General features: G+C 45.6%; 1 protein-coding gene across 5 annotated transcripts in view; it reads left to right on the plus strand.

Annotated features, from left to right (window-relative positions):
- Positions 1-27,876, plus strand: part of LOC149329002 (TBC1 domain family member 15-like) — an 81,000-nt gene that overhangs the window by 20,004 nt on the left and 33,120 nt on the right. For 3 of the 5 annotated variants that reach the window (XM_089560057.1, XM_089560058.1, XM_089560056.1), the window contains exons 4-7: positions 3,306-3,570; positions 8,265-9,133; positions 14,668-14,779; positions 17,334-27,570. In XM_089560057.1, the coding sequence (XP_089416183.1) occupies positions 3,306-3,570; positions 8,265-9,133; positions 14,668-14,779; positions 17,334-17,976 (1,889 nt within the window). In that variant the 3' untranslated portion in view covers positions 17,977-27,570. Of the gene's footprint in view, positions 1-3,305; positions 3,571-8,264; positions 9,134-14,667; positions 14,780-17,333; positions 27,571-27,876 lie in introns of those variants that run through there. The other 2 variants (XM_089560059.1, XM_089560060.1) reach the window with 1 other exon arrangement.

Here is a 27,876-nt window from a genome sequence, read left to right on the forward strand (position 1 = left end):
GGCATATTCATGCTGTAATTTGACGCGTGAGATGGAATTTCGTGGTTCCTTTTTGTTTATGTAATGTTTGAGTGGAGTACTTGCGTGTTTAGATCAAAGTTATCAGAAATATTCATCGTCTGCCACTACGAAGAGCCGAAACAAGCGGAATACGCAGCAGTGGTTCTGGTGGCACATTTGCGCTTATTCTGCGTAAATGATTTTATTTATTTATTTATTTATTTATTTCATAATACTGCAGGCCAATAGATTGGCCCATGCAGGAGGGGCTATACAAGGCATTGAAAATGACAAATACTAAGAAAATACATGGGGTTTCGACAATGAGCAGAATAACAAAATACAACACTCATTCACCCGAGAAAATGCTTCTCAAGAGCTTTACTAAAATTTGAGGACTGGAAAATGGCCTCGGGAAGAGAGTTCCAGTCGGAAACAGTCCGTGGAAAAAAACTGTGCTTGAATGAGTCAGTCTTTGCAAAAATGGGTTCAAGCAAATGAATTCTTGAATGGTGTGTTCGGCGCGACAATTGTTTGAGAATTACAGGACGGGGTATGTTTAGTTTATGTGTTAAAAGGTTATGCATAAACAACAGACGGGAAATTTTTCTGCGTACTTCAAGTAATGGAATATGGTTGGTTTTCATTAGTGTTGTAGGTGAGTCTAACCTCCTGTATTTGTCCGCCATGGAAGCAGTGGTAGTTTACCCAGAGGAGGAGGCCATATGGACCAGAACCATTGCTGCGTGTGCCGCTTGTTTTGGCTCTTTGTAGATGCGGACGATTCGGATTTGTAATAAATTTATCCAAGCAGGCAAGTACTCCACTCGAATATCACGTGAAAAAAAAAAAAAAGACCTCCAAATGCCACCTCACGCATCAAATTACAGCAGGAATATGCTAGCGATTTAGCCAAAAGCAACTTTTTACAAGGTGCATTTATCAATGCAACACCCGAGCCAGTTGAAAGATTTGGCCAGGTACCTGGCAGGTTGCTCACAACTCGGGCAGGTGGGGCCTCCTGCCACAGAGCAGGCTTCAGCGACGTACGTGTGTACAGTGGTGAGCAGCCTTGTCTAGAGCGCTTGAGCAGTGCGCACTTGGTAACAAAAACCGAAATTAGAGTGCAGCCCCTCATTACGGGGAAAAGTTTTCGTGCCTGCTTTGTTTACGAGGCTATCTGGCGCTACTTCCGTGCAAGCGTTGCAGCTGGACCCTAGAGGCTGCCACAAAATCTGGATTTGTTTGCAAGGAAGTGCACCGCCCGAGCACTCTAGACAAGGCTGCTCACTACTGTACATATGCCTGAAATTGGAAAATGTGCCTAGTACTGCTACTGCACTAAAAAAGAATGCCTAAGTTAAGACAGTAGTATTGAAGATTTCATGGTGTTCAAGAAAGTTCCAGATGGCAGTCTGCCATGTTTACTAATTTGCCAAGCAAGGCTGTGTCATATTCAAGGGAGTTGTGCTGTGTTGGATGGTAGAATTTCGGAAATGAGCTCAGCACTACTGTGTTTGGGGATGGCATTGCACAATGCCCCATCATTTCTGGGGGTGTGGGGGGAATGGAATCTCAAGGCTTGTTTACATGCGCATATTTTTTATTTTGATATTTTTGTGCTCTTGCTATTCGCTGGTTGTTTAAGTTTGTTTTGGACACTCCGAGAAAAAGAATTAAGCGGGATTGAATGAACAATACTCCACTGTGTGAGCGTGCAGTTTAAGTGTGCTTGAGCTTTTGTGTACCACCAGTGTCGAATGCGGCACTGATTTGAAAACTGAAAATGAACAGAAAAACTGAAAGGAAAAAAAAAATGTGTGGAATTACAGAAGGGCTTGATTATAACACGTCCGGAGAACGCTCTTCACTCCGTCGAAGTGATGGTCAGCTTCGCTAGTATTCAGTGTTCCTCAGTTAAGGCCTTCTCGTATTGCCGTTCTCATTTCAGTTACCTTGTATGCGTTTCACTTAATGCTGGCTGGTAGTACAGGACTTGTCAAAATTTCTTGGGCTACAAGGTCTGCGTTTGAGCCGTGTAGTGGGACTAGTGGGAGTCACATCCTCGCCCCCGAGGACCTTGGTAGCCGCGTAGGCCCCATGAGCAGTGTTCACGCGGGTGATGGAGTCCCTTCCTAAGTGACTGCACGTACAGTCGCGGACAAAAGTCTCCGGACCACGTGTTCCTCAAACGAAGCCGATAGCTCTGCTATTAGTCGGCGGCTGGCGACCACACTTGTGGAGGTAAAAGTTAAATTTTTGTTCTTTCATCTACACAAGTGCGGTCTCCAGCCGCTGTCTGATAGTAGAGCTATAAGCTTCGTTTGAGGAACACGTGGTCCGGAGACTTTTGTCCCCGACTGTACATCATGTCTTCAAGAGGCTGCAAGGTTATGCAGCTTCCGGTATTGCTGGCCGAGCACAAATGGTTCCCTCCCTTTGCAGTTTTTTTCCCTCCCGCTTGGGAAATTCTTGGCCTATTTTCTGCAGGGTGTCCACGGCTAGCCTAACAACCTAATCTAACCTTTTTTAAGCCGAAAGCCTTTAATGGCTCATACTGTCGTCCGTTAGCAGAGGGTGTCACACCTTTGGCAGCGTTTAACTCTTGTTAACTCGGGAACTAGAAGAGATAGGAGAAAACAAATGGTTGCCTCAGATAGAGGAGGAAAAAATGAACCCAGAAGCCATGTTTGGTGACTGTAGATTAATTAGTTAAATAATTATGGGCAAAAATGTCGAAATAGTGCAGACGTCGATATAGTGACGGAAACGGTGTGATGTCACATCCACAGGAAGTCGTCGCGGCATAGTGAAAATTGTCACAAAATGGTGGGAAAAACATCGGATTTGTGTCAAATTAGGTGGAAAAATGTGTAATTAAGTACAATTAACACTTAAGATCCCCGAAAGATGTATAATTTGGGTATCGATATAGCCACGGGAACGGTGTGACGTCACATCCACAGGAAGTCGTCACGGCACAGTGACCTCGGCTTTCGCCTCTCAACACTTTAGTTGCCAAAGTGTCCTCGCTATTTTTTCTTTCTTTAGCTGGCTGCCCATGTGAATGTGGTGCCAGGCAGGGAGCGCCGCCGGGGGCGACACCTTGCATGTCCCTCCACGCTAGGACAGTCCCCCATGTGTATTCCGCTCATAAGTTCCCGTCTGTACTGCCCAAAAGCAGACCCTGTGGTGGTCCTGGAACTTTCGGCCAACCCTGCGCTTACCAGCACTTGCCTTTCTTCAGAGCTAAACTAGTTTGCTCATGCAACAACGTCCTTTTTGCTACTGTCTCCTCTGAGCAGGTGTCGTGAAGATCAAGAAGGACGACAGTGGGGTGATGGCATCCTCAGGGGACACATCCACGCCCCCCTCCTGCTCCTCCTCCGCCGTGCAGTCCATCTCGTTCGAGGTGACCGAGCTCAACTCGTACCGGCTGCGGCAGGTGGGCGACACGCACGAGCTCACGCTGAACCTGAGCGACGGCACGCGCCTGCCCGTGTTCGTGTTCATCGAGCGCCGGCACGAGCACTTCATCCGCGCCCTGCACGAACACATCTCCTTCAAAAGGTGAGAGAGACCCATCATCGTCATCTTCATCGTGTTCGTTGGTTTACCCCGAAAAAGGCCCAGGTGTGCACTGCTGTTGAGGGTTGCGACATTGGAACGAAACAGCTCAGAGGACTAAGAACATGAAGGCGTAGAGCAGAGGTTCTGTAACATTTTTAGCATCGGCGAACCCCAGCAGTTTTCAAGAGGTGTTGAAAAATCTCGCGTGTCTGTTTCTGCCTGACATGCTTGCAAGGAAATAGCAAGCATGGAATGTGGCTGCTGCAGTCAATCACAGAAGGTGTGCGTAAAGGATGTAATTAATTGATGTATCTTTAGATGGCCCTTGAGCCTTTTAAAGAGGCTAGTGTGTGCAGGGTGCTCTCGGCCTGTTGCTGTGTTGAGGTCTCATATTAGCTAAGTCTCCTTGCCTCTGCAGCCGGCTTGGCTTGTGGCTTGTAGAGTGCATAGGTTTCCCATGTGCACTCGAGATTTTATTGAACACAGCTTGATAATTTTAAAGTTCCTCTGACCACCTGTGCTGCTCTTTAAGTTGCAGTCTGCTTGCATTCAGGTGTGCATACCCCTGTCCTCACTCTTGTGGAGTGATTTACAAGTCCAGTTTTTGCTTTTACTTGCGTGCTGTGATGGGAGTTTGCTAGACAGCTTACTCCCTATTTACTCCTTTCTGTGAAGAGTGCAGGGTAAAAGAGTTTATTAGCTTACTCCTTTCTGTGAAGATTGCAGCTTAAAGGAGTTTGCTAGACAGCTTATTCCCTATTTACTCCTTTCTGTGAAGAGTGCAGGGTAAAAGAGTTTTAGCTTACTCCCTTTTTACTCCTTTTTGGGAAGAGTGCAAGGTAAATGTTGGACAGCTTACTCCCTATTTACTCCTTTCTGTGAAGAGTGCAGGGTAAAGGAGTTTTTTAGACAGCTTACTCCCTTTTTACACCCTTCTGTGAAGAGTGCAGGGTAAAGGAGTTTGCTAGACAGCTTATACCCCTGCTACACGGGCGTTTCGAATGCCTTCCAACCAAACGTCATTCGACTCGAATGCCAAACGTGCGCTGCTACACGACGTTTTTGAACGGCATTCGGTTGGAATGACTTTCCAGTCGAAGGAGCTCCGCGGAGACATTCCAGATTTTGGAATGCCTTCGAAACGCGAACACAGCCCGAACCAACCAATAGCCGCCGCCGCCGCCGTCTCTTCGCCCCGCCCACCGCCGCGCGACTGCTTTCGGCTCTGCGGCTGTTCATTTCGATACCCGCTACTCGCTTTTTTCTGCTGTTTGTTTAGCAAATAGTTCGTGTTCCGTCTAGGTGAGTGCTTGCAGATAATAGTACACCAATGAACATTTACCGCGTGAGCATGAAATTTCCCCAGGAGTGCGCCGATGAGGACGACTGCAGTCATACTGCTGTTTACATTGGTTTACATCGCTTCGTATGAACAGCTTGTGCTCGTTTGCAAGACACAAAACGAAATATGCGCTTTAGTTCTATTAAATAATCTCTTCTCTTCTGTACCGGTTGTACGCGTGCTTGTTTACGCAGTGCGACAATCTGTGGGAAGCGCCGACACGATCGCTCGCCTGAGAAACACTTGACAGCCGGGTTGTTGACATCGGATGATCGGCGCTTCTCGCTAATTTTCCCGGCTTCCTCCAACATGCCCAGTACTTTATTTTAAGCTACTTTATCCAGAAGTATGTTTGGTGACCGTTCGCGTTAACTGAAATGGCCTAACTTGTTAGTTACAAGCTAGCGACGGCGACGACTGCTGCTGGCCGTAAAGCACTGCTCGGCAGCTCGTGTCACACCGCCGCTTCCCGTTCATCGTATGCGCGTCCTGCGATGTAAGCAATAGTTGATTTCATGTCCCTGTTGTCAAAACTACACTCGTTGACCATTTGCATTCGCTAAAACTTGTGAATTCATTCTTCACAACCACCGCAATCACCGATCCAACCCTGCGGATTCGCTAGGCCTAGTCGTCGCTGAAGGGAACGGAGTCGTCGTCGACTGAAATTAATTTGGCAAGTGGTTATCGCTATCGAGTGTCCAAGTGTGCACATGTGAAATATAGCCGTTCGTTTCGCTTATTTCCAATACGGATAATGTATAAGCGCGCATGTATTCGCACTGTCCCCTCATCAGCGTGTTTTCGCTCAGCCGCCGAACTCCCGAGGGCATATGAAGGCTGACCGTCCGCCGATCGGATTCGTCGGTGTCGTTTAGCCAAAAAACTTGTCCCACTACAATATTAAAGTGAACTGGATAGTTCACTATAATCACATGATGCTGTTCACCGTGATAGTGCCGTTGTCGGACTAGTGTGACCGTCGTCGTCGTTGTACACTGAAAACGAGCCGAGAATTTCGAATGCGTTTGGAAAGTGCCGTGTAGCACCGCGGGAGTCCGTCGAGTTCGAATGCCATTCCAAGTCTCGAATGCCATTCGACTCAGATGTCATTCGAAAGTGCCCGTGTAGCACAGGTATTACTCCCTATTTACTCCTTTCTGTGAAGAGTGCAGGGTAAAAGAGTTTATTAGCTTACTCCTTTCTGTGAAGATTGCAGGGTAAAGGAGTTTGCTAGACAGCTTATTCCCTATTTACTCCTTTCTGTGAAGAGTGCAGGGTAAAAGAGTTTTAGCTTACTCCCTTTTTACTCCTTTTTGGGAAGAGTGCAAGGTAAATGTTGGACAGCTTACTCCCTATTTACTCCTTTCTGTGAAGAGTGCAGGGTAAAGGAGTTTTTTAGACAGCTTACTCCCTATTTACTCCTTTCTGTGAAGAGTGCAGGGTAAAGGAGTTTTTTAGACAGCTTACTCCCTATTTACTCCTTTCTGTGAAGAGTGCAGGGTAAAGGAGTTTTTTAGACAGCTTACTCCCTATTTACTCCTTTCTGTGAAGAGTGCAGGGTAAAGGAGTTTTTTAGACAGCTTACTCCCTATTTACTCCTTTCTGTGAAGATTGCAGCTTAAAGGAGTTTGCTAGACAGCTTATTCCCTATTTACTCCTTTCTGTGAAGAGTGCAGGGTAAAAGAGTTTTAGCTTACTCCCTTTTTACTCCTTTTTGGGAAGAGTGCAAGGTAAATGTTGGACAGCTTACTCCCTATTTACTCCTTTCTGTGAAGAGTGCAGGGTAAAGGAGTTTTTTAGACAGCTTACTCCCTTTTTACACCCTTCTGTGAAGAGTGCAGGGTAAAGGAGTTTGCTAGACAGCTTACTCCCTATTTACTCCTTTCTGTGAAGAGTGCAGGGTAAAAGAGTTTATTAGCTTACTCCTTTCTGTGAAGATTGCAGGGTAAAGGAGTTTGCTAGACAGCTTATTCCCTATTTACTCCTTTCTGTGAAGAGTGCAGGGTAAAAGAGTTTTAGCTTACTCCCTTTTTACTCCTTTTTGGGAAGAGTGCAAGGTAAATGTTGGACAGCTTACTCCCTATTTACTCCTTTCTGTGAAGAGTGCAGGGTAAAAGAGTTTTAGCTTACTCCCTTTTTACTCCTTTTTGGGAAGAGTGCAAGGTAAATGTTGGACAGCTTACTCCCTATTTACTCCTTTCTGTGAAGAGTGCAGGGTAAAGGAGTTTTTTAGACAGCTTACTCCCTATTTACTCCTTTCTGTGAAGAGTGCAGGGTAAAGGAGTTTTTTAGACAGCTTACTCCCTATTTACTCCTTTCTGTGAAGAGTGCAGGGTAAAGGAGTTTTTTAGACAGCTTACTCCCTATTTACTCCTTTCTGTGAAGAGTGCAGGGTAAAGGAGTTTTTTAGACAGCTTACTCCCTATTTACTCCTTTCTGTGAAGAGTGCAGGGTAAAGGAGTTTTTTTAGACAGCTTACTCCCTATTTACTCCTTTCTGTGAAGAGTGCAGGGTAAAGGAGTTTTTTAGACAGCTTACTCCCTTTTTACTCCATTCAGTGAAGAGTGGAGTCTTTACGAAGAAAAGAACGCCAGACTTGGTGTGGGATGATTTGGTGATAAGATGGCACCCTGGACAGAATTTGGCATGGGTAAACAGATCTGATTTGTGAAATATTGTTGACACATATTTCTTTGTAGAATGGGGCAGCGGTTTACTGCATGCTGTTTTCAGGCACTAATATCATTCTATTTGCTTCAATTGGATGTGACTGATGCGGTGTGGTTGACCTGTGAAGGCATGAGAGGCACTTCAGTGTTGTCGAGTCTTGCAATTTTTTGAATGGTCAAGTAGGATCAGGGTGACTGGTGATTACTTGCCGGCAATTTTATGACCATCAATCCGGTTGCTCAGTGAGTGACCACTTTAATATGTGTCGGTTGGGTTTACTCTTCAGTGAAGGTGGCTGTTTTGATCGGATTAAGGAGCATTGCGTCAAATATGACACCTTTGTTTCCTCCTCGCACTGTAAATAAAGCATGCAAACTAAAGACAGTTGCTGCGTGCATGCCACGGTTCAGGCATGAAGTCGCTGTGTTTCTCTCTGAAGAATGTGATGGCACATCATTGCTGGTAATTCGCTTCGTCATTCTTGATTATCCAGCGGATTTGTGTTTTTTTTCTTCTTCCCGCCGATCTTTGCGTGACTGCGTCGGTGCCGCTCCGCTCCGTCTTTCGCGGCCGCCAAAAAAAAGCGATGGCCGACTAGAGCGGTCCGAGAGACAGCCAGTTAATTCCTCGCTTTCGTCGTCTGTGCTCCGGACCTTTTCCTCCTTCTCGGGACCTCAAGGAGTGATCCGGGTGACGCGTACTCCCTCGTCCACGTCAGCCCGCTCCGGGACGCGAGTCAAGCCCCAGAACAAGTCACAGACAAAGCTCCGAGCCCAGCGCCAAGCCTGGTCGTCAGCCAAGCTGCAAGCCAAGCTAAAGAGAAAGTTGCAAGTTCCGTCACTCCCGGTGGCACAGTGGCGAACGTTCCCACCACGGTCGCTCGACCCACTGCCCTGATGTCTGCTCCGCAGGCCATCCAGTTCCTTGTGTCGCGTGCCCCGAACGTGATGGTGCAAAGCCAGCCCAACGGCCAGACCCGGCTCGTTCCCCAGCAGTCGTTGCGGCTAGTTTTGAGCCAATCCGGAAGCCACCCCCTGACAGACGGCGTCAAGCCGCAGCCTTCGGTTGTGCCCCACCCCGTGCAGCTCATTGTGCAACCACCTCCGCCGCCCTTGCCTCATCCGCCGCCTCCGGCAGTGCCGCCGGCTCAGGGCGCCCCCCCTCCTCAACCTCCGTCGCCCTTCCACAGTGGCCTGGTCATTAGCGATGTGAGAAGCCAAGCCCCCGGCCATTGCGGAAGTCCGTCCGGAGCATCGCTGGCGCCCCCTGTCCGCCGGCGGGGTCCCCACTGGCCGACGGAGGAGAAGATGGAGCTGCTGTCGCTGTTGCGCAAGCGCCGGGCGCTGGTCAACCCGCGCCTCGCGGATGGCATCAGCAAGAAGGAGAAGCTGGAGGGGTGGAAGGAGGTGACGACCATCTTGAACCGGCACCACCCGTCGACCGGGGGCCGGTGCGTGGCTGAGGTGAAGAAGCAGTGGCAGAATCTGTTCCTCAAGGCCAAGCGGGAACGGCGCGAGCTTGTGGGGGACGGTGGTGGGGGCAAGAGCGGTGAGTCTGCCAATCTCATTTCTCTCTTTAGTTACGATTTTCTTAGGCCTTAATATCAAGAATACAAATTATTATAAAGTGCTGTAGACACTAAATATTGGTGGTATGTTTTTATGTGGAATGACGCACAAAAACGTTAGTGCTCGTAAGTCATCATGTGGAGTTCGCCTGTAATAGGGGATATTCAAAATTCCGCAAGTGCGCTTTCTCTCATAACAATGTTGCCCCCAACAAGATGGCGGACCATGCGTTTCCAGCTGAAACAAAGCAAGAAAGACTGGTTTTTCGTATGATCCTTCCAAAATACGTTTCTTACATTCTATCCACACCTTTAGCGCCTGTCCTGAAGCCCATGTAGTTCCTTTATAGCGCAGTCGGCCATCTTGTTAGGGGCAACATTGTTGTGCGGGAAAGCGCACTTGCGGAATTGTGAATATCCCCTATTATTATAAAGTGCTGTAGACACTAAATATTGGTGGTATGTTTTTATGTGGAATGACGCACAAAAACGTTAGTGCTTGTAAGTCTTCATGTGGAGTTCGCCTGTAATATTGTTTCGGTGTCAGCAGCCGTGTGGTGCTTATGATGTTAAAGCTGGCTTCAGATCATGCGAGGCATATGAAAACAGCCAGTGTTATGGTTGTTTGTTCAGTCATCACTCTGGCTCTTGGAGCTGGTTGGCACGAGAGTCGTAGTGAATAGAAACTACGAAGCAGCTATTATATTGCAGTTTTTCTATGCCTCGCATAACCTGGAGTCGACTTCAATGTCATTGCGACTGTTTGATGGCTGAAATTGCAACAACATGAGAAAACCTGTTGAGTTATGAATTACCAGGTGCCTTAAGCGCCATTTCAAAGCAAAAAAAGAAAACCACTCTGCCAAAATTTTGGTGTCCGTACTTCCTCAGCCGATCAGTATTTCAGGCAAAGAGTAATACTTTTAATCCTGCCCATGATTGATAACAGTAATTGATAGCAAAAAAGATATCTGATAATACATAATCTGAATGGCATGTCCTCGAGGCAGCATGAAGTTCAAAGTGGTTCTCTGGTTCACTCGTACTGATCTGTGGAATGGCTGAACTACTTGCCGGCAAAGTGAAGGTATAATGTGGTTGAATTGATCTAATAAACACAATAATTAAAGTACTAAAATTCTTGGGTGCAGAAACTTGGGAGCTCCTGTTTTTGCATGTCCACTTCATGCCATTCGAAGTGTTTTTTTATAAAAATTTTTCAGTGCACGCATGCAACTTTTGCGTATGAGTACCATTTCAGTACGAGTGCATTAAACCAGGCACCACTCTTTGTTTTTGCTCTAGTAATCATTTATTGTGTGAAGCCCCTTGCACACATCTGTACTGCATACTGTCCTGTCTCCGTTGCACTGTAAAAAAAGAAATGGAAAACAAATAGCCACAAAGCATATCGTTTGAACTGGAAATAACAGCAGCCTGCATTGCTTTTGGCGCTGTTTTTACTGCAATGTTTACCGACTGATTCTAGGTTTGGCTAAATGCACATTAGTTTGGGTTACTGCAGTGAAACTTGTTTATAGCGGATAGATTAAAAATCGTAAAATAGTTTGATATGTCCGAAATTCGTAATATATAATTTGGCCAAAAACTCGCGCAGGAGAAGCAGAATTCAGTTAGTGGGAGAACAGCAACTGGGGGAGACCTGTTCTGCAGTTTCAGCACTTTTTCGACACCACTTGTGGCGATTGCGTTCGCAGCAAAAAAACTGAGCATCAAAGACCAGTTAGGTATGCTTCCCCGCACAGCGTTGCAGCACACAACCGAGACGGATCAGATGCCAGCTAGGGTGGCTTCCTCACGTTACAGTGGTGCTGAGTAAGAAAACTGGACACCAGGATGAAAGTTATCGCTGTTGTCGTCACCTTTTCTCCGTGACAGTCGGTGTGAGCAGAGGATAATTACTGGAAAGCTACAGCAACTAACCATGTCTCTGGTTCTGGGGCACTATTGGCAGGTGCAAGATGTGCAAACGGGTGCCCATCAACTTGCTGCCAGCTGTTCTTACCACTATATCTTCTGTGTCACTGTTAGCAAATGCCAGATAAAGCCTGAATCATGGTGTGAACGTGTGCCGCACCACCACTAGTCACCCGTGTAGTGAGGCAAAGCATGCCGCCTGCCATCTGAGCGGGCACAGCTTGGTGTTCGGCAGTTCAATGTAGCTGTTTTATGACAAACTGCGTTTGATATATACGGGAAGAAATGCATCTGTTTGTTGAAAATATATAGGAACAGTTTGATGTAGCCAACAATTCGTAATGTCTGTGTAGGTTATAACAATTTTTGACTGTGTATCCTGATGATCCAGGTTATGTGTACATGCTCTAAGATGTCATTTAACGTGCACAAATTGTTTCCGAATCTCTAGCCATCACAGCTTGGTTGGTTGCCGTGCCGTAATTATAACGAGATACAGCTGAGGGGGGTACTAAGGAGAAATATTGAGAATACCTGTATTTGTGGTCGCTTTTAAAGGGACAGTGCAGAGAAGCGTTGATGGAAAGAAGGAGCTATGCTAGGCTGATAGATTACCTGGCGAGAGTGCTACGAAGGTTTTTGGTTTTCTGCGGAGTAAAGTCCCCAGATTTACTCTGTCTTTGCATTTCCATGCAAGGCAGAGGATGTGAAGTCACTTTTACGTTGCCCAAACTTCCGAGCTTTCAATGAGTCAGAAAAAAGCAAGCAGGAACGAAACTGCTTGATCTATCAAACCTTTAGTTACAATACTCATCAAGAGATGGCACCACTGTGCTGCTTATCACCCGTCCCCTCTCTGTGCTGTGGCCACCTCACTCTTTGGAAAGAGAGTGAAAGCAATGTTTCTAAGTATACATCGATACACACGAATGATCTTTGTTCTGGCTTTTGCTTCTGAAGCTGCCTAGCATCAGGGCATCAAGCAAGCCAACTCATAGGAATACGTGCGTAATTGGCCTGATATTGGAAATGTATTGGCAGACAGAGATCAGTCCAGTAAAAGACGAGAGTGAAGCCATCCATTTACCGATATTGGGCCAATTGCCTTTGCTGCTTGGGCCCAAGCAGCATGGGTAATTGGCCCAATATTGGAAATGAATGGTTTCACGCTGGTCCTTTGTACTCCCAGCCTTTGCGAATACATTTCCAGTACTGGGCCGGTTACCTGTGATGCTGGGGGTAGGGAACAGAGCTGCACATTCCCATATCCTGGCAGTACCTGCTGTGTTGCTGTCCTCTGTCGAAAAAGTGTTGCCCATGAAAGCGGTGCGGGTCAGGCGAAAAATTCTCTTGATGTATGAGCGCACGTTCTGGAATCCGTGTGGGACATGACTGCTGGTCTTGCGGCTTTATGTAATTTTTGGTTTTGTCTAGCTCTCTTCACGGTAAACACGACATACCTGCAGTCTTGGGGCATTAACTGCTCCATTTAGTGAGAGTTAGTATTCTTCTTTACTATCCCTTCAAAGGGCCCCTGAAATGGCTTGCACTGAGGGTAAGAAAAGCAAAAGACCGATAGATATTAAGCTGCCCGTCTTCGTCCTGCAAATATTTTCGATCCTGCTTATGTATCACCAGAGATGTCGGCGATTCAAAATGCCCCCATTTTTTTTCTCTCTCAACTCGTGCACCCTTCCCTCTTCGTCCCTCGTCGTTTTGCGCGGTTGCAATATGCACTCCATTGTCAGCCACCAACCAACACCGCAGTGAGCCAGAAAGAAATAGATTACAGGCCGGACTGTGCTCTACCCATGAATATGGCACCTAGCTTGGTTGTTTAGTTATTTAACTGCTCGTCACCTGGCCACAGCATTGGGTGGTGCTCTAGAGTCTTCAGCCGTCCGTCCTCATTGCCTACATTGTTTACGAAGGTCGTTGTGGCTAGCCATTGACTGCCCCTCACGGCTAGCCTCCGGTTGTATGACATCGCATGGCAGGATTGGTGTGAGAGACCGGCACCAGGTGTCATTGCAAGGCATGGGATTGGGAATTTAAAAAAAATATTTGTAAATTATCAGCTCGCTTTTGTGGATATATGTGTGGCATGAACGCACCATGACCATTAATTTACATAATACATGCGTTTTAACGCCAGTTTCAAAACCGTTTCATGGGCCCTTTAAGCCTGCGTTACCTAAATTGATTACTTGCACCCTTGAGTTTTCAATAATGTGCAGATAGTCTGTTAAAGCTTTTCTGATTACCTAAGCAAAACGCTAATCAGAGGATAGAAATAGCGCAAGAATTTTGATGCCTAGACTTGATTAACGGAGTGAAGCATTGAAACGTTCATCTCGTTTTAGAAAAACAGCGCAGCACACTGCAGGTTATAGGCTGTTGTGTCTGGCTACTGTTTAACTTGTATACCTTGTAGTGGTTGAGGATATAGTTATGCCATTAAGTGAAACTGCTTTTGTAGGAGTCGTTGCTGCCACTGAGGGCCAAGTTTGTTCACACCGTATGCCGGAGAGAAAATCACACAACAGTTATTACTAAAAAAATTCATGCACACAAGGTTTATTTGATTCCTCAGGGTGAAAAGTTTATTTGCTATTGCACTTACAGCAGCAGTGGCAGCTTTGTTTGTTTAGTTACCCTAAGCGCCACAGTGGGTTTTATTGCAAAGGCGAATTTTAGTCATTTTGGGATCAGTTTTTGGTTCATCTTGTCAGGATCAGTGTTCCATAGAGGGGGAGTTCATTCTTGAACTCCCTCTTCAGAGTTCCTTTCAAATTTCTCTCATGGTACTTGTTCACTATTGGCTTCTCGGTCATATTTGGTCTTAGGTGGAGTGTACCGCCCACTTGGGGCTACAGTCTCAAGCAACCCCGCCCCTATCAGAAAACGGCTCCTCAGGGAGGTCGGCCTGTGGTGGAACCGCGACGGGGACTATGTGAAGTGGACTATGGACAATCACTTCACCAGCAGCCTATGCGAGTACCTCGCCGAAACTGGTCTACACTCCTTCTTTTAACTTTCTGAAACCTACATTCCACTCCCCCTTTTCTCGACTTATGCCTCATGGCAGACTTCTCAAATAACGCCCCCTTCCCCCCCCCCCCCCCCCCCCCCCCCCGCCGTGATGGTTCAGTGGTTATACGGCACTCGGCTGCTGACCCGAAAGACGCGCGTTCGACCCTGGCCGTGGCCGCTGAATTTGATGAAGGCGAAATTGTAGAGGCCCGTGTTCTGTGCGATGTCAGTGCACGTTAAAGAACCCCAGGTGGTCGAAATTTCCGGAGCCCTCCACTACGGCGTCTCTCATAGCCTTAGTCGCTTCGGGACATTAAACCCCAATAAAATGAAACCAAACCAAATCACGGGAGGATTTGTCTTTGGAGCAGGACGTTGTGCAGTGACAGCTGTGTGCAGGGGCCCCGAGTTGTGTTTGTGTGACTGTCTTGTGAAAGTGACTGTTTCGCAGAGAGTGAGAAAGCTTGAGGGGAGGCTTAACACAGTTCAACAACAACAACCGTTGGTTTCTCCCTCCCTTGGCCTCTGCTGTTGTGGGCCCTAGGTGCGGAGGGGACGACACCGGCACAGCTTTCAGGGCTCTCCCTGAAGGTTTTCGAGACCTTTGGGGAGAACTACTATGTGCACGAAGACGACATGCCCATGGACGTGGACGCGTAAGTCATGGAATTGAGTGCTTGTGTGGCAAATCAGACTTCAGTGCATGGTGTTAAAACAGTGGAGCTCAGACTGGCTTGAATTCTTTTTTTTTTCGAAGTGCATAACACAAGTGAGAAAGGAAGAGTTGACAGAGAACACTTGCAAGTAATGGCTGAAGTGTTTTGTAGCACGGGAGATAAGCACATGAGCAAGCACGTGATAGCACATGGGCGAGCACGTGGTAGCACATGGGCGAGCACGTGATAGCACATGGGCGAGCATGTGTTAGCACATGGGCGAGCACGTGTTAGCACATGGGCGAGCACGTGTTAGCACATGAGCGAGCATGTGATAGCACATGGGCAAAGGACATAAGGATATACAAACATCATTATGTGCTCACAGTCCTGTTATCCTGAATACTGGAGCATCTATTGAGCACTTATTGTTAAATTGTTGAGTGGATGGGATTGATGAAAATAGACAACTAGTGGTAATATACGTAGTGACTGGGAAGGGGCTGATTGAAGCCTGCATTACATTAAAAAAAAAAGGGAAAGCCAGGAATTTTCTGGCACTTGGTGCTAGCCGAGTAAAATTCGACTAATAGTTTATGCTGCCCCTTTGCATGTGCGTTTGCAGTCCCGTCGTCCAGTTTGTGTTACTTTGCCCATTCTACTGAGGTGCATGAACTTGCCCGTAACGAAAAAGTTGCTGAAACATCCGCAGTAAAATTATCCAGGTTGTGTTTCTCACAGTGAATAATGTATGGATTATTACAGAACCCAATGTGTTCCTTTGTTTCTTTTTTTTGTTGTTGGCGATCTACAGTTTTAAATTTTTTTTTCTCTTATTTATGCTTGTTCTCAAATTATAAGCGTCGACGGGATTATGTCAAAGCGACCAAATTGTTTTCTTCAGATGTTCACGTGAATCCCATTACACTTTGTGCTGTGTTGAGGACTGTTTCATTTTCATTAGCTTTCCCTTGTGCATGTATCCTGTAGAAAGTGTTCTAGATCTATGTTGTTCTCTTCTTTTGTTTTCATTTGGAAGAAAAATGAGCCATTTTGGTCTGCTTGCTACATAACAGGGAAATACACTAGCCACCTCTGAAGAATATTTAGTTTTTTGAAGTTTTCAGGATTTGTCAACCATTTGCTGGGCAAAAACAGCTAGCGTACTAAAAATTAATTGTTTCTCTCACTGTGGGCTGTAGAAGTGAAGTTTTTCCAAGACTACTTGAGTTTGTTGTTACCTGTATTCTGTTTCATACATGGCAGGCAACGCTGTCAAAGCTAGCGCGCCTGTTCGCACAGGCTAATTCCGCACGCAAAAAGTAGTTCGCCATACAGCCAAAGCGAACACAAACATATTTCGTAGCAGTAATTCTTAAGTGCCATGACTGGCACCTCCTGGACTTCGTTTTACCTCTTGCCACATTTTCGTCATGCGACTCGTCGAGATTTCGAGTAGCAAAAAGTACACGTGGCGGTACAATACACGGTCGGTAGGGCGAATCGCTTCTACTAAATCCGTGCTCAAAAAGTAGTTCACTCTCCGTAAAAATTATGGCCAGAGAGCCCGAACACTGAGCACCTCGCAGCTTCGACCGTGATTTTCCATGCTACCACATATTTTTACACTGCACTTTGCATTCGTCCAAACAATGACCGGAGTTTCGAGAACATAGAGTTTCTTACTATTACCTAGAGGGAAAGCTGGCAGCCCGTCTATGGGAGTTTGCATGGCGACCCCTCGAGACCACTTCAGCCACCATGGGCGCTCAAAGCATCATGGGGCGGTGAGCTACTTGTTGCGGAACTGCAACTTTTGGCCAAAAAATAATAGAAAAATTAAGCTGTTTGATTACTACAAACGTCCTAATATTCAATATCTTGTCTAATAATTGCAACAAACGAGCAGAAAAGCATTTAAGTGCAAAATTTGCCCAAAATAAGAGACGACTCGCTCTCCTATTGGCCTAGTAATGAACACTATAAAAACTAATATTTCGTAATTAACAGGCACACTTTTAAAAGTAAATATGTTTCCAGAAAAGGTGCTGTTGCTTAAATACTATAAGAGGTTTTTTAATGGCATTTCGGAAAAGTGCAACCTGTTATTGGCGTCGTGTGTCGTCGCGTTTTCACTACTATGAGTTTTGCACACTGCGTTCGCGCGAAAGTCGTCTGCGCACACACGGACAGCGTTTTTGGAATGAAACGTCTTAGTAATGACACTCCGCGTTCCTGAAAAACTACGACTGTTCCGCAACAAGTAGCTCACCGCCCCATGATGCTTTGGGCATCCATGGTGGCTGAAGTGCAGCGCCGCCAGCTTTCCCTCTAGGTAATAGTAAGAAACTCTATGTTCGAGAAGAACGAATGTTACGAGGCGGAGTAATACGGCTTCATGGACGCACTACTTCAGCAACCTCCGGAGCGTTGCCTGCTATGTATGAAACTGAGTCTAGTATCTTTTGGTTGTCATGATGCTCCACCCACAGTCACTAAAACCTCTCCATCCGTTTGTTTCATTCTTTTTTCCCACCCGCTGTCATTAAACCAGGAACGACTCCATTCTCGGACCTTCGTCTTGTCTCGAACCGGACGCTCCGTTTCTGTCCGAGTCGCACCACCCTGAAGTGATCCTCTTGCCAAGGTCTCCCGACTGTTCGGAGCAGTCCGGGCAGTCCATGATCGACGACCCATCTACCCACAAGCTGTTCAGCGGAACAAACAGCATCGAAGGGGGTGGCAATGCTGTACCTGGCCAACTGTTATGCAATCAAAACCCGAACATTGGTCAGACCTCGAACTGCCCAACGGGCACACCAGGAGCACGTCCAATGTGGGGTCTCAAAAAGGAGGAGCCGGAACGGGTGCCGTGCGTTAAGCGAGAGAACTGGGCGGAGTCGAACGACGCCAGCGACGGGAGCGAAGACGAGGATGCCGCGACGCGGGGCATCCGCGATGGCGGTCCGCGGAACGATTGCGCCCCGGATGGTGGTCAGATGGTGAACGGCACCAGCTTCATTGGCTCGATCGCCAAGATGTGCGAGGTCGTCCAGAGGGCCGCAAACGAGGTGGTCGCTCTGAAAAAGCGCGAACATAAGATGAAGATGTCCGTGTTGAGAGCAAAGATGGACTACTACGAGACAAAACGGAGGAGACTGCTTCAGGCTGAAGGGGGAGCTAACAGACTGACGTGATCTTTCTTTTCCGCTGTGTTGTTTGTTCGCTATGCAAAAGAGTCAAGGCCTGGGAGGACGGATCCTTTCTTGTTTTGCGGGGGCAGTTAGGGGAAGGCCATGGGTGGAAGGCGTTTGCTGTGCTGCAGCATTTCTGCAATGTTTGATTGGCAGTATAGGTGAAAAAAAAATGTGATGTAGCACATTCGAGTTCTACACGATACCAGTGCTCATCACGGTGATTTACAGTGTACTGTTGAACAGTGATGTTATCTGGTGCTTTCACCAGTCACTGATGGTTTAGTGAAGGCAGATTACCAGTGTTCTGTCTTGAGTACTCTATCCTCTCACTGTTTTGAAGAAAGCATTACTAGACAAGGAGCGGCATGGCTGAAATTCGAAAGGAGTTTTTAATGATGGATTGTGAAAAAAAAAAAAAGTCAAGCATAGAAAGATCTTAAAGCTGAACACTTGTAGCCTTCCTCTTACTGTGTCCAACCAGGATTGTCCCCAGGTTGTCACATGTTCCTTATTACCCCATGTGCTTAAACTTACTGCCTCCTCAAAGGTACTGCGTCTTTTTACTTGGGGAGTGCCTTCGTTCGTTTATTGCTGTGCACTAAACTTAGAACCCGAGTGCCTCGCATCTTCGATGGATTGCTTAAGAACTGCTTACAAATGTCGTTTACTCCATCTTTGGAGTAGCAGGACGTTTTTACACCGTCGTCGTGTCATCCACAATTTTATCACTCCGTCTATGGAGTAAAAGCCATCTTTACTCCTTCATTATGTTACTGAGAATTCATCACTCCATTGGTGGAGTGAAATTCATCTTGTACTCCATCAGTTTGTCACCAACCATTAATTTACTAGTGCGATGCATAAAGCTGACTGCCAACATAGTTGGTCACACAGCCTGCCCTTAGCATCTCACCTCATATTGTTATCATTGCTATCATCTTGTAATGAATTTAGTGCAGAGCATGGAGTATTATGTAGTCTTTTCGGCAAAAAGCAGCGATCAAGATATTTAGCCATTTCAAAGCACATTGGTCACAGAACTCGCAGAGTCACATGTTCTGCAAAAAGACTGTTGTGTTCTTTTTTTAGTGTCTCATTGTTTTACGATAGGTTTTTGCAGACGACCCTCAAAGGGAACTGACATCACAATGCGTAACCTTTACTACGGTTTGATGAATTGCCGAGATTGAAGACTTGTGCGTGTTAATTTCATATTGAAAACGTGCGCAAACCTTCCTCTTTCTTTTGAGAGGGCACTTAGGAGGCTTTCAACTCTGACCTTTCACTCTACAAGTCAGATTCAGTGAGCAAGATATCATAATGCATCCAGGCTTGTAGAAGCGTGCACATGAATGGAGTATGCAGACAAACTGACGTTTTGATCAAGGCTGGTTTTTTTCTTTTCTTCGTTTTTTTTTTTCATTGTTGTACCTGCGTCATTTCCACCATCAATGTTTTGCTATATTTTTTGTTTCTTTTTATGAGGAACGCAGGCCTTACTTGGCCTTTTTAACGTAGGCACCTGCTTTCGCGGGGCCAGTTTCATGTTTACATGTAAAAAGGCAAAGCAGTAGTAAGTCCAGTCGTTCTGCTGTTTCACAGTATTTCCCCCACAACATGGCTTCCTTATTTTCTTTTTGTACAGATCACTAAACAAACTTGTTGTTAATGCCCAGTACTTGTTCTTTTTGTTGTTAGCAGTACATTATGTGTTCTCTTTGCTTAGTACGAAGCTGAACTGACTCCTGTGTGTAGTGCACAAACGTTTTATTTTGCAAGCTTATGAAGCGTTGCTTTAAAGGGACAGTGAGGAGAGCTCTATCAGTATTTTTTTTTAAAGTAAAATCCGATAGTTCGGCATTTCATGGCTTTGTTGCCACTCGGCCGGCAGCGAAAGATGCATTTATTTCTAAGAAATTTGGATTCGAAGTTGAAAAAGTTTTTCCCGCCGCTCCGATTCAAACTTGGAATTCTCCTATGACGACACAGGACTAAGTGACGTGAAACATGACGTTGCACATGACGTAACGCAGACTCCGTGATTTCTGGCAGCCAGCAGTGCGGCCAAGCAGCAGCCGAAAAGAAAGCTACCGCCGGCCGCACGTTGAAGGCATCTATCGGCTATTGCGGCCGTCGCTATCGTCGCTTCGTTTGCGTTTGGACCAGCGTTTTGCCAACGTTACAATGGATCCCGCTCTCGAAGTGGTCAAAGAAGTTCTCGCAAATAGACACCTTTAGCATACCGTGTACCTTGTTACCGTTAGCGGAATACCGGGAGCCCGCCTACCACCGGTCTGCCGGCAGCAGGCGCTGATTGGTCCCGATGCTGCAGGTGCGCGCGTAGCTGCCGTGTACGTGGCGCCATCTGGCGATGTCAAGGAGATTTGCTCATGCATTGGTTGCGCCTCAGTGATTCGTTGGTCCTAGCGTTGCTAGAACCGTTGTGTTCTAGCAACACTGTTTTGTCCTATGACGTCAACACGCTTGTACTTGCGAGTTTGGCCTGTGGCGGCGATACCTGTATTTTGGTTCTTGCTCTTTTCTACGTTACAAGAGCTTTGTTGTCAGTATGAGTGGCGTTTTTGCAATCAGGAGCTGGTATTCTGTCGATACAAGCCAACTTCAATTCCTCCTCAGTGTCCCTTTAAGGCGATGAAGCTTGAGGTCTACTTCATACACACTGTCTGTGGACAGTGGTTCCTTATCCCTGTGAAAAACCTGACAACCATGTACTATACAGGCAGGGCTTTTATTGTGCATATACCTGTTCGCAATTATGTTTCATCTGCGATGTGGTGTTTTATGCGTTGAATCTGTCGTACGGTGGCTCTTCTGGGGCTGGTCATTGTTTGAATGCGAGCAAAGTGTGTAAATACTCTTCGCAAGGATCAAAACTGCTGGAGCTTGGAGCTCTTCTTGTCTGCGGGCATCAGCATTGTCGGGCGGTCGGGCAACAGCTGAAGCATCAGACTTTTAACTAATTTACCCGGTTCTTTTCTAAGCTGTCTTCCCCTGGTTGTTAGGAAGCTTCCATTGTCATGCACTATCTACGTAAGTGATGGGTTTGTCTGTCAGGTCGTCTTCATGGATGTTAACTATGCATACATTACACCCAGTTTTGCAAGGTCTGGGAGGGCCGCAAGTTAATTTACATCAAACGAGGAGACCCCATTCAGTTAAAGAAAGAACTGTTAAATACTGAAGCAAAGTTGGAAAAATTGAAGGAAAAGCTGAAAATGAACTCTCAATGCGCGATTGTACTGAAATGAATGAAGTCAGGCGTATCTTTCTGTGGATCGTTTTATTTTTCACAGTGTGTGAGCAAACGTCAAGCTGCCTCGTCAAATGGGAAGTGAAGAGTGTGACATCACAACACCCTGATCAGACAGGTATAGCCAGCTGCAGTATGTGAAGTGTAAGGCGCCCAAGTTAACATCATGTCAGGTGTCATGGAAATGATTTCAGGTGCGGAGTTAGGACAGTAAGACAGGCATTTTGGCTCTATTGAATGGCACTGTTCGTTCATCACCTTGTGTTGTCCGGTAGGACGGGAAGATTACCCTCGCATTTCCTGTCTTGCACCACACAGAACATGAAGAAACTGTAGCTTCAAACCAGTTGTCAAGTGCGAAGGTACTGGTATCGTTCACTGTACTGTACTACGGTTACCTACCTAAACGCTGCGCTGCACATAACTAAGCGAATACGAACGTACACAACTCAACGCTGCACTAATTTAAGTATTGCGGTAAGCTAAGCATTGGGCTTTCCCACACAAATAGTGCATCACTTTGGGCATGAGTAGTGAACCTCACATTTTTACAGCATTGTTATTCTTTCAGCTGAGCAGTATTACTGTGTGCCATGTATAAGACATTGATAGCGGCAAGAAATTTTCTGTGCTATTTTGGATCAAGATCTAAGTGCCAGCAAGAAAAAATTTTAGTTTGTTTTTGTTTGTAGTTTATAGGGGTTCAACGTTCCAAAGCGACTCCGGATATTTCGTCCACCTGGGGTTCTTTACCGTGCACTGACATCGCGCAGTACACGGGCCTCTAGAATTTCGCCTCCATCGGAATTCGACCGCCGCGGCCGGGATCGAACCCACGTCTTTTCGGTTGGCAGCCGAGCGCCATAACCACTGAGCCACCGCGGTGGCTTTCTGCTTTTGTGCTTTCTTGAGAAGACAAATTGAACAGCATCAGGCTTTCAGCGAATCCTTTCAAGCGCTATGCTGAGGATTTTCGACACAGCTGCACTTGTTGCATATTTAAGGGACCTAATTTTCTGCGGGGAAAAATTTTGAATTTTGGGAATTGAGTACAAAGAATCTGCAAAATTTTGCGAGGAGTTTCTTTCACGATAAAGCACGCAACCTTTCGAGCAGCAGTGGCCACTTTGGCGCCAGTTCTTGTAGCGTTATTTCTTGTTTCATGTGGCACAGTTTTGTTCCCGGTCACCCCCCCCCCGTTTTTTTTCCCTTCCATATTCCTCGCAGCTCTTTCACTGCCTCCTCATCTTTTTCAACAGTCTGCGCTTCTGCCTTCTTTCCGTGTTTATAGCAACCCTTTCTCATCAGTGTGTGCTGTGCGGTTCGTCTCGGTCGCGAGGGTATAGCTGAGAAGTTGGCTTTTCCTCTTAGCTCATGAGCTTGGTGGGTGAGCGTGTTGTGGTTTCTCTTTTGCAATGAACAGGGGGAGAAAAAAAATTGGACGGGGAGAAAAAGAATTGGACGCATATTCATTGCTTGGTTATAAATGCAACATTAGGTGCACTGTGAAGTAAATGGTTCAAGTTGAAAATTCGCTTCATATTCTCACAAATTCGGTAATATTGCTTTAGACAGGCGCCTAGTGTTATGATTCGTCCCATGCTTCGTGCAAGCATTAGTGCACTGCTGCCACTGCAACCACACGCTAGTGCACTTGAATGAATTGGGAAACAAACATGTGAAGGCATCAGCAGAACTCCGTTCGTTTCGAGATGCTGCGTTTCCAGAGAATTCAAAGAAATCATCATCATCGTCAGCCTGACTACTCCCACTGCAGGGCAAAGGCCTCTCCCATGTCTCTCCAATTAACCCTGTCCTTTGTCAGTTGCCGCTACTGTATCCCCGCAAACTTCTTAAATCCGCTCACCTAACTTTCTGCTGCCCCCTGCTACGCTTGCCTTCTCTTGGAATCCACTCCGTTACCCTTAAGGACCAACGGTTATCTTGCCTTCGCATTACATGCCCTGCCCAAACCCATTTGTTCCTCTTGATTTCAACTAAGATGTGATTAACCCACGTTTGTTCCCTCACCCACTCCGCCCTCTTCCGATCTTTTAACGTTACACCCATCATTTTGCTTTCCATAGCTCGCTGCATTGTCCTTAACTTAAGCTGAACCCTCTTTGTTAGCCTCCATGTTTCTGCCCCATAGGTGAGTACCGGTAAGATGCAGCTGTTGCAGACTTTTCTCTTGAGGGATATCGGCAAACTGTCATTCATGATCATAGAGAACCTGCCATATGCGCTCCACCCCATTCTTATTCTTCTCATTATTTCCCTCTCATGATCCGGATCTGCGGTCACTACGTGCCCTAAGTAGACATATTCGCTTACTACTTCCAGCACCTCGCTACCAATTGCGAACTGCTGTTCCCTTGCTAGGCGGTTTAACATTACTTTGGTTTTCTGCATGTTAATTCTTAGCTCCACCGTTCTGATCTGCCGGTCTAATTCATTGATCATGCTTTGCAGTTCATGTCCTGAGTGACTTAGCAAGGCAATGTCATCGGCGAATCGCAGATTACTTAAGTATTCTCCATTAACTCTTATCCCCAACTGTTCCCATTTCCGGCCCCGGCATACCTCCTGTAAGCAGGCAGTGAAGAGCATTGGCGAGATCGTGTCTCCCTGCCTGACACCTTTCCTTTTTGGAATTTTATTGCTGACTTTATGGAGGACTGTGGTAGCTATGCAATCGTTATAAATATCCTCCAATATTTTCGCATAACACTATTCTACACCCTCATTCCACAATGCCTTCATGACTGTTGAGGTTTCTACTGGGTCGAATGCTTTCTCGTAATCAGTGAACGCTATATACAGGGGCTGGTTATATTCTGCGCATTTCTCTGCCACCTGATTGATAGCATTTCGGAGAAATAAATTCAGGGAATTCAGACGGTATCATGAGATAAAACAGAATGTGGCTGCTTAGACACAGTTCCGCGAAAAATGCGGAAATCCGTTATTTCTCATGGAATTGCGTGCGTAATCTGCGTGGAGAAAAACCTCTGAAGAAAAAGTCACCAGTCAAAGGTGTCCAGTTCCAGTATGGCTATGGTGTCTGTGCAGAGTGATTCCACAGTCCTCTGAGCTTCTTGTCTTTCGGAAATTAGTGCAAAGGAGTGCCTTGAGCAGTGATGTTGTTGGGATGGTCTTTGGCGTAGTTAGTAGTGCCTCATAATTTTGTTCTGCCATACTGAAAGCTTTGTCACGAATGTGGACAATGGAATAATGGAGAGTTGGAGAAGCCGTGTTCACAGGTAACTGCACCCGGTCAACGACCTTTGCATAGCAGTTTTAATCACAGTGGGGAACAGCAGGGGTGTTGTGACGTCACATTTGCACCTCTGAAACGAGGGCGTCTGTTGCGGTGGTATGATAAAAAATTGCCGAAGCAATGACTTTTGCTCCTCTTTTTTTTTTGTCTTTCTTCTGCATCAAAAATTGCATCTGCAAAATTTTGGTTCAGTATCCCATTAGAGGCCAGTAGTTTACCTCTTGGAGAATCGCAGTTAATTTGTTAGCTTGAAAGTCTTGCAAAATTAAGTGCCCCCGGCATCGTATTTTGGCTCTGTGGTCGTCGTGACTTGGAGAAGTCTCTGAAACACTATGCAAAGCTCTTACTGTCATAGATGCCCTGTGATCAGGTGAAACTGTTCCACATAGTTTGCCCAGTGTTTGAAAGGAAAAGTTTTCGCCTTTGGAAAGTTTTCGATGGTTTAGTGTTTTCTTAGTGCTCGACGTAGTGCCCTGCACTGAAAAGACTTGTCGGAAGGTTGTACAGAAAGACCGGCACGTGTGACCTAGTTCATAATTAAGAGAGCCAAGGGCTCTTGGAATTGCCGTACTGGCTTGAACTAACAACACAGTACCAACAAAGAATTTACAGCAATAACAGTGTTGACACGAGCACAACACAGCAATAACAACGGTAACAATGAAATGGAAATAATGGAAAGTGAGAAAGGAATGCCTGGACGTTACGGAATATGTTAGATTATTGAAAGAGTTGTTTCATTTGTGATGTTCCGGTTTTCATTTTGCACTGAGGGAGTCTGGCTACTGCCTTTCTTTCAGAGGGGACGAGGGTCTTAAAACTAACTTCTTTATTTATGGCTAGAATCTTATGAAATTTTGCACACAGAAGCATTTTTCTCTTCTGATTCCAAATATGTAATTATAATTGAGCTCAAAAGTTAGCTTAAAGTTCTAGAGTGTGATTAGGTAGTTTCTTACGCAGCTTTAATGAACTTTCTCATTGCATTTTGTTGCTTTTATTAACATGAATTGGTAGCCAGAGAGTTTCCATATCCGTTGGCATTCTTCGTTTTTGTCTAAAGGCATGTCCTCCTGATATACTATACTGAGAGTAAAAGGTCGCAGTATTTTGCACTGCAACTTGTTAAGCTAATTGTAAATTGCTATTTTACGGGGTCTAAACAAAAAAAGTAAGAATGTCATCGAGTATGGGAATTCGCTGGCTATCAATTCATGTGATTAAAAGCAACAAAATGCAATGAGAAAATTCATTAAAGCTGCGTAAGAAATTACCTAATTACACTCTAGTATTTAAGATAACTTTTGATCTAAGACCACCAGCTTAGTTATGACTAAATTTCTGAAATCGGAAGAGAAAAACGCATCTGTGCGCAAAATTTCATGAAATTATAGCCACAAATAAAAAGGTCAGTTTTAAGACCCTCGTCCCTCCTTCAACTAAGTCCTGCTGAAGACATTGATCCACTTGGGTCATGCTGCTAAAATGACATTTGAAGTTTGTTGTGCTGATGAAAAGGAAATTAAATGGGAGTGGGTGCCTTTTAGTTTCATATTTGTTGGCATGTAGAAGAGTCGGTCGGAGTTTTCATTGACATGGGAAAAAAAAATGTTTGTCATTTTGAACTGCAGAAATAATTCACTTATGTTGCCTGTCCAGTTGTCTTCTTTGGTTGCACAAACAGTGAAGGAAATAATGTTGGCTAGTTCCTTTTTTCGTTATTCACGAATGACTGTTTGAGGCTTGAGGGTCTTCTTTTAGCTAACCTACTACTAAGCAGCTTGTTGTGCGTTGTTCTAGCCGCCACGTGTTTCGGTTACATGTGTCGTTGCTAATATTGTAGAATGCAAGCTTTTTACACACCCTAGGATGCCTTAATGTTAGGTAATAACAAACTACCTCACTCCTCTATTATGTTCAGTATCTCTTTATGATACGGGCAGCTTTTTTTTTTCCGCATCCTGAGGTGCTTGCCTGAACGTTTTGAAATTGTGAGCGTCGCGCTTTTCCTATTTTTTTATATGTCAAGCTCCTCTCCAATGGGCACTGAAACTGCCTTGGACATCCCATGGACATTCCTTGGACATCCAAAGGACGTCTAAGGCAGTCTCAGTGCCCATTGGGTCTGTTCCTGAAGTGCATTCAGATAGTTACTTTTAACCAAAAAAGGGAAAACAAACAAACAAATAAAACTTTGCCCACGTTTATGCATCACTGTTTAAGCAAAATGTCTTTAACCCATTTTCATTTTGTTTATTCCTTGTATATGCTCATCAAATGTGCTTTTAGTCTGTGTCCGTAAAGGGCATCTCTGGGGGTCTGTTTTCTTGTTGACGACAGCATCATAATACTGAAAAGTCCCATCTCTTCGTTTCAGTCTTTTTTTTTTTTTTTTGAAATGCCGAGTGAAACAATTTCAAAACAGCAAACCACATTTGAAGTTTCGTTGTGTGGCGAGAGGCAGTGCTAATTAAGCAGCTTAATATAAGCGACGACTTCATGTGTAAAGTGTCTTGAATGACTGAAAACTTGCCTGGCATTTTTGCCATTTAGGCAAGCTGAGAGTGGGTGTCAGTGTGAGGGTAATGTTTGTGACAAAGCACATGTTATGATCCATCATTCATCCTTCATCAGGCTGACTACGCCCACTGCAGGGCAAAGGCCTCTCCCATGTCTCTCCAATTAGCCCTGTCCTTTGCCAGTTGCGGCCATGTTAGTGTTGCTTATATAAACTGCACATAGGCTGCACAAAATGCTGACTCTAAAGTCAACTTCTGTAGACACAGAATTTTACATGGCTGTATGCTGCTTTGGAAGAAACTATTAGGAACAGAGGGGACGTCATATAATTTCCTTTTTTTTTTTTGATTATGTCAACTGAGCCCCTTTATATGGGGTTATGTCAACAAGAACCCGTGCCGGGGTGCCCTTTACAGAAACGTGTTGTCTTTTTTTGTTTCCTAGTGCCTTCAAGCTGTGTTTTTGTTTTTGGGCATTGTTCTCTGACTCATTTATACAGTAAAGAACATGTCATCATCACTTATGCCTGGTGTGGTCTCTGCTTCTTTATTCTGGGCTTGCTTTTATTCTTGTGGTTTGGTGAATCTGGGCTCCAACCACAAGAATGAACTCTAGACGCTCCTCACTGAGTGACCTGGAGCTGAGCAAGGCTTCTTTTTTTTTGCTTTTAAAGTTGGGTTATTCTTTCGGAAGGCCTTCGCGATTGTTTTTGCTATGATAAGGTTGTGGACCCCTTGCATAAGCCTTTGCATTGTGCAAAACTTTATGGGATGTGCCTTCTCTTGAAATGTTAAAAAAGGTTGCTCGGAAGCCTCGAATGAGACTACCT

This window comes from Amblyomma mixtum, chromosome 9, assembly GCF_055824585.1.
Source record: "Amblyomma mixtum isolate Tamu chromosome 9, ASM5582458v1, whole genome shotgun sequence".
Taxonomy (NCBI): Eukaryota; Metazoa; Arthropoda; class Arachnida; order Ixodida; family Ixodidae; genus Amblyomma; species Amblyomma mixtum.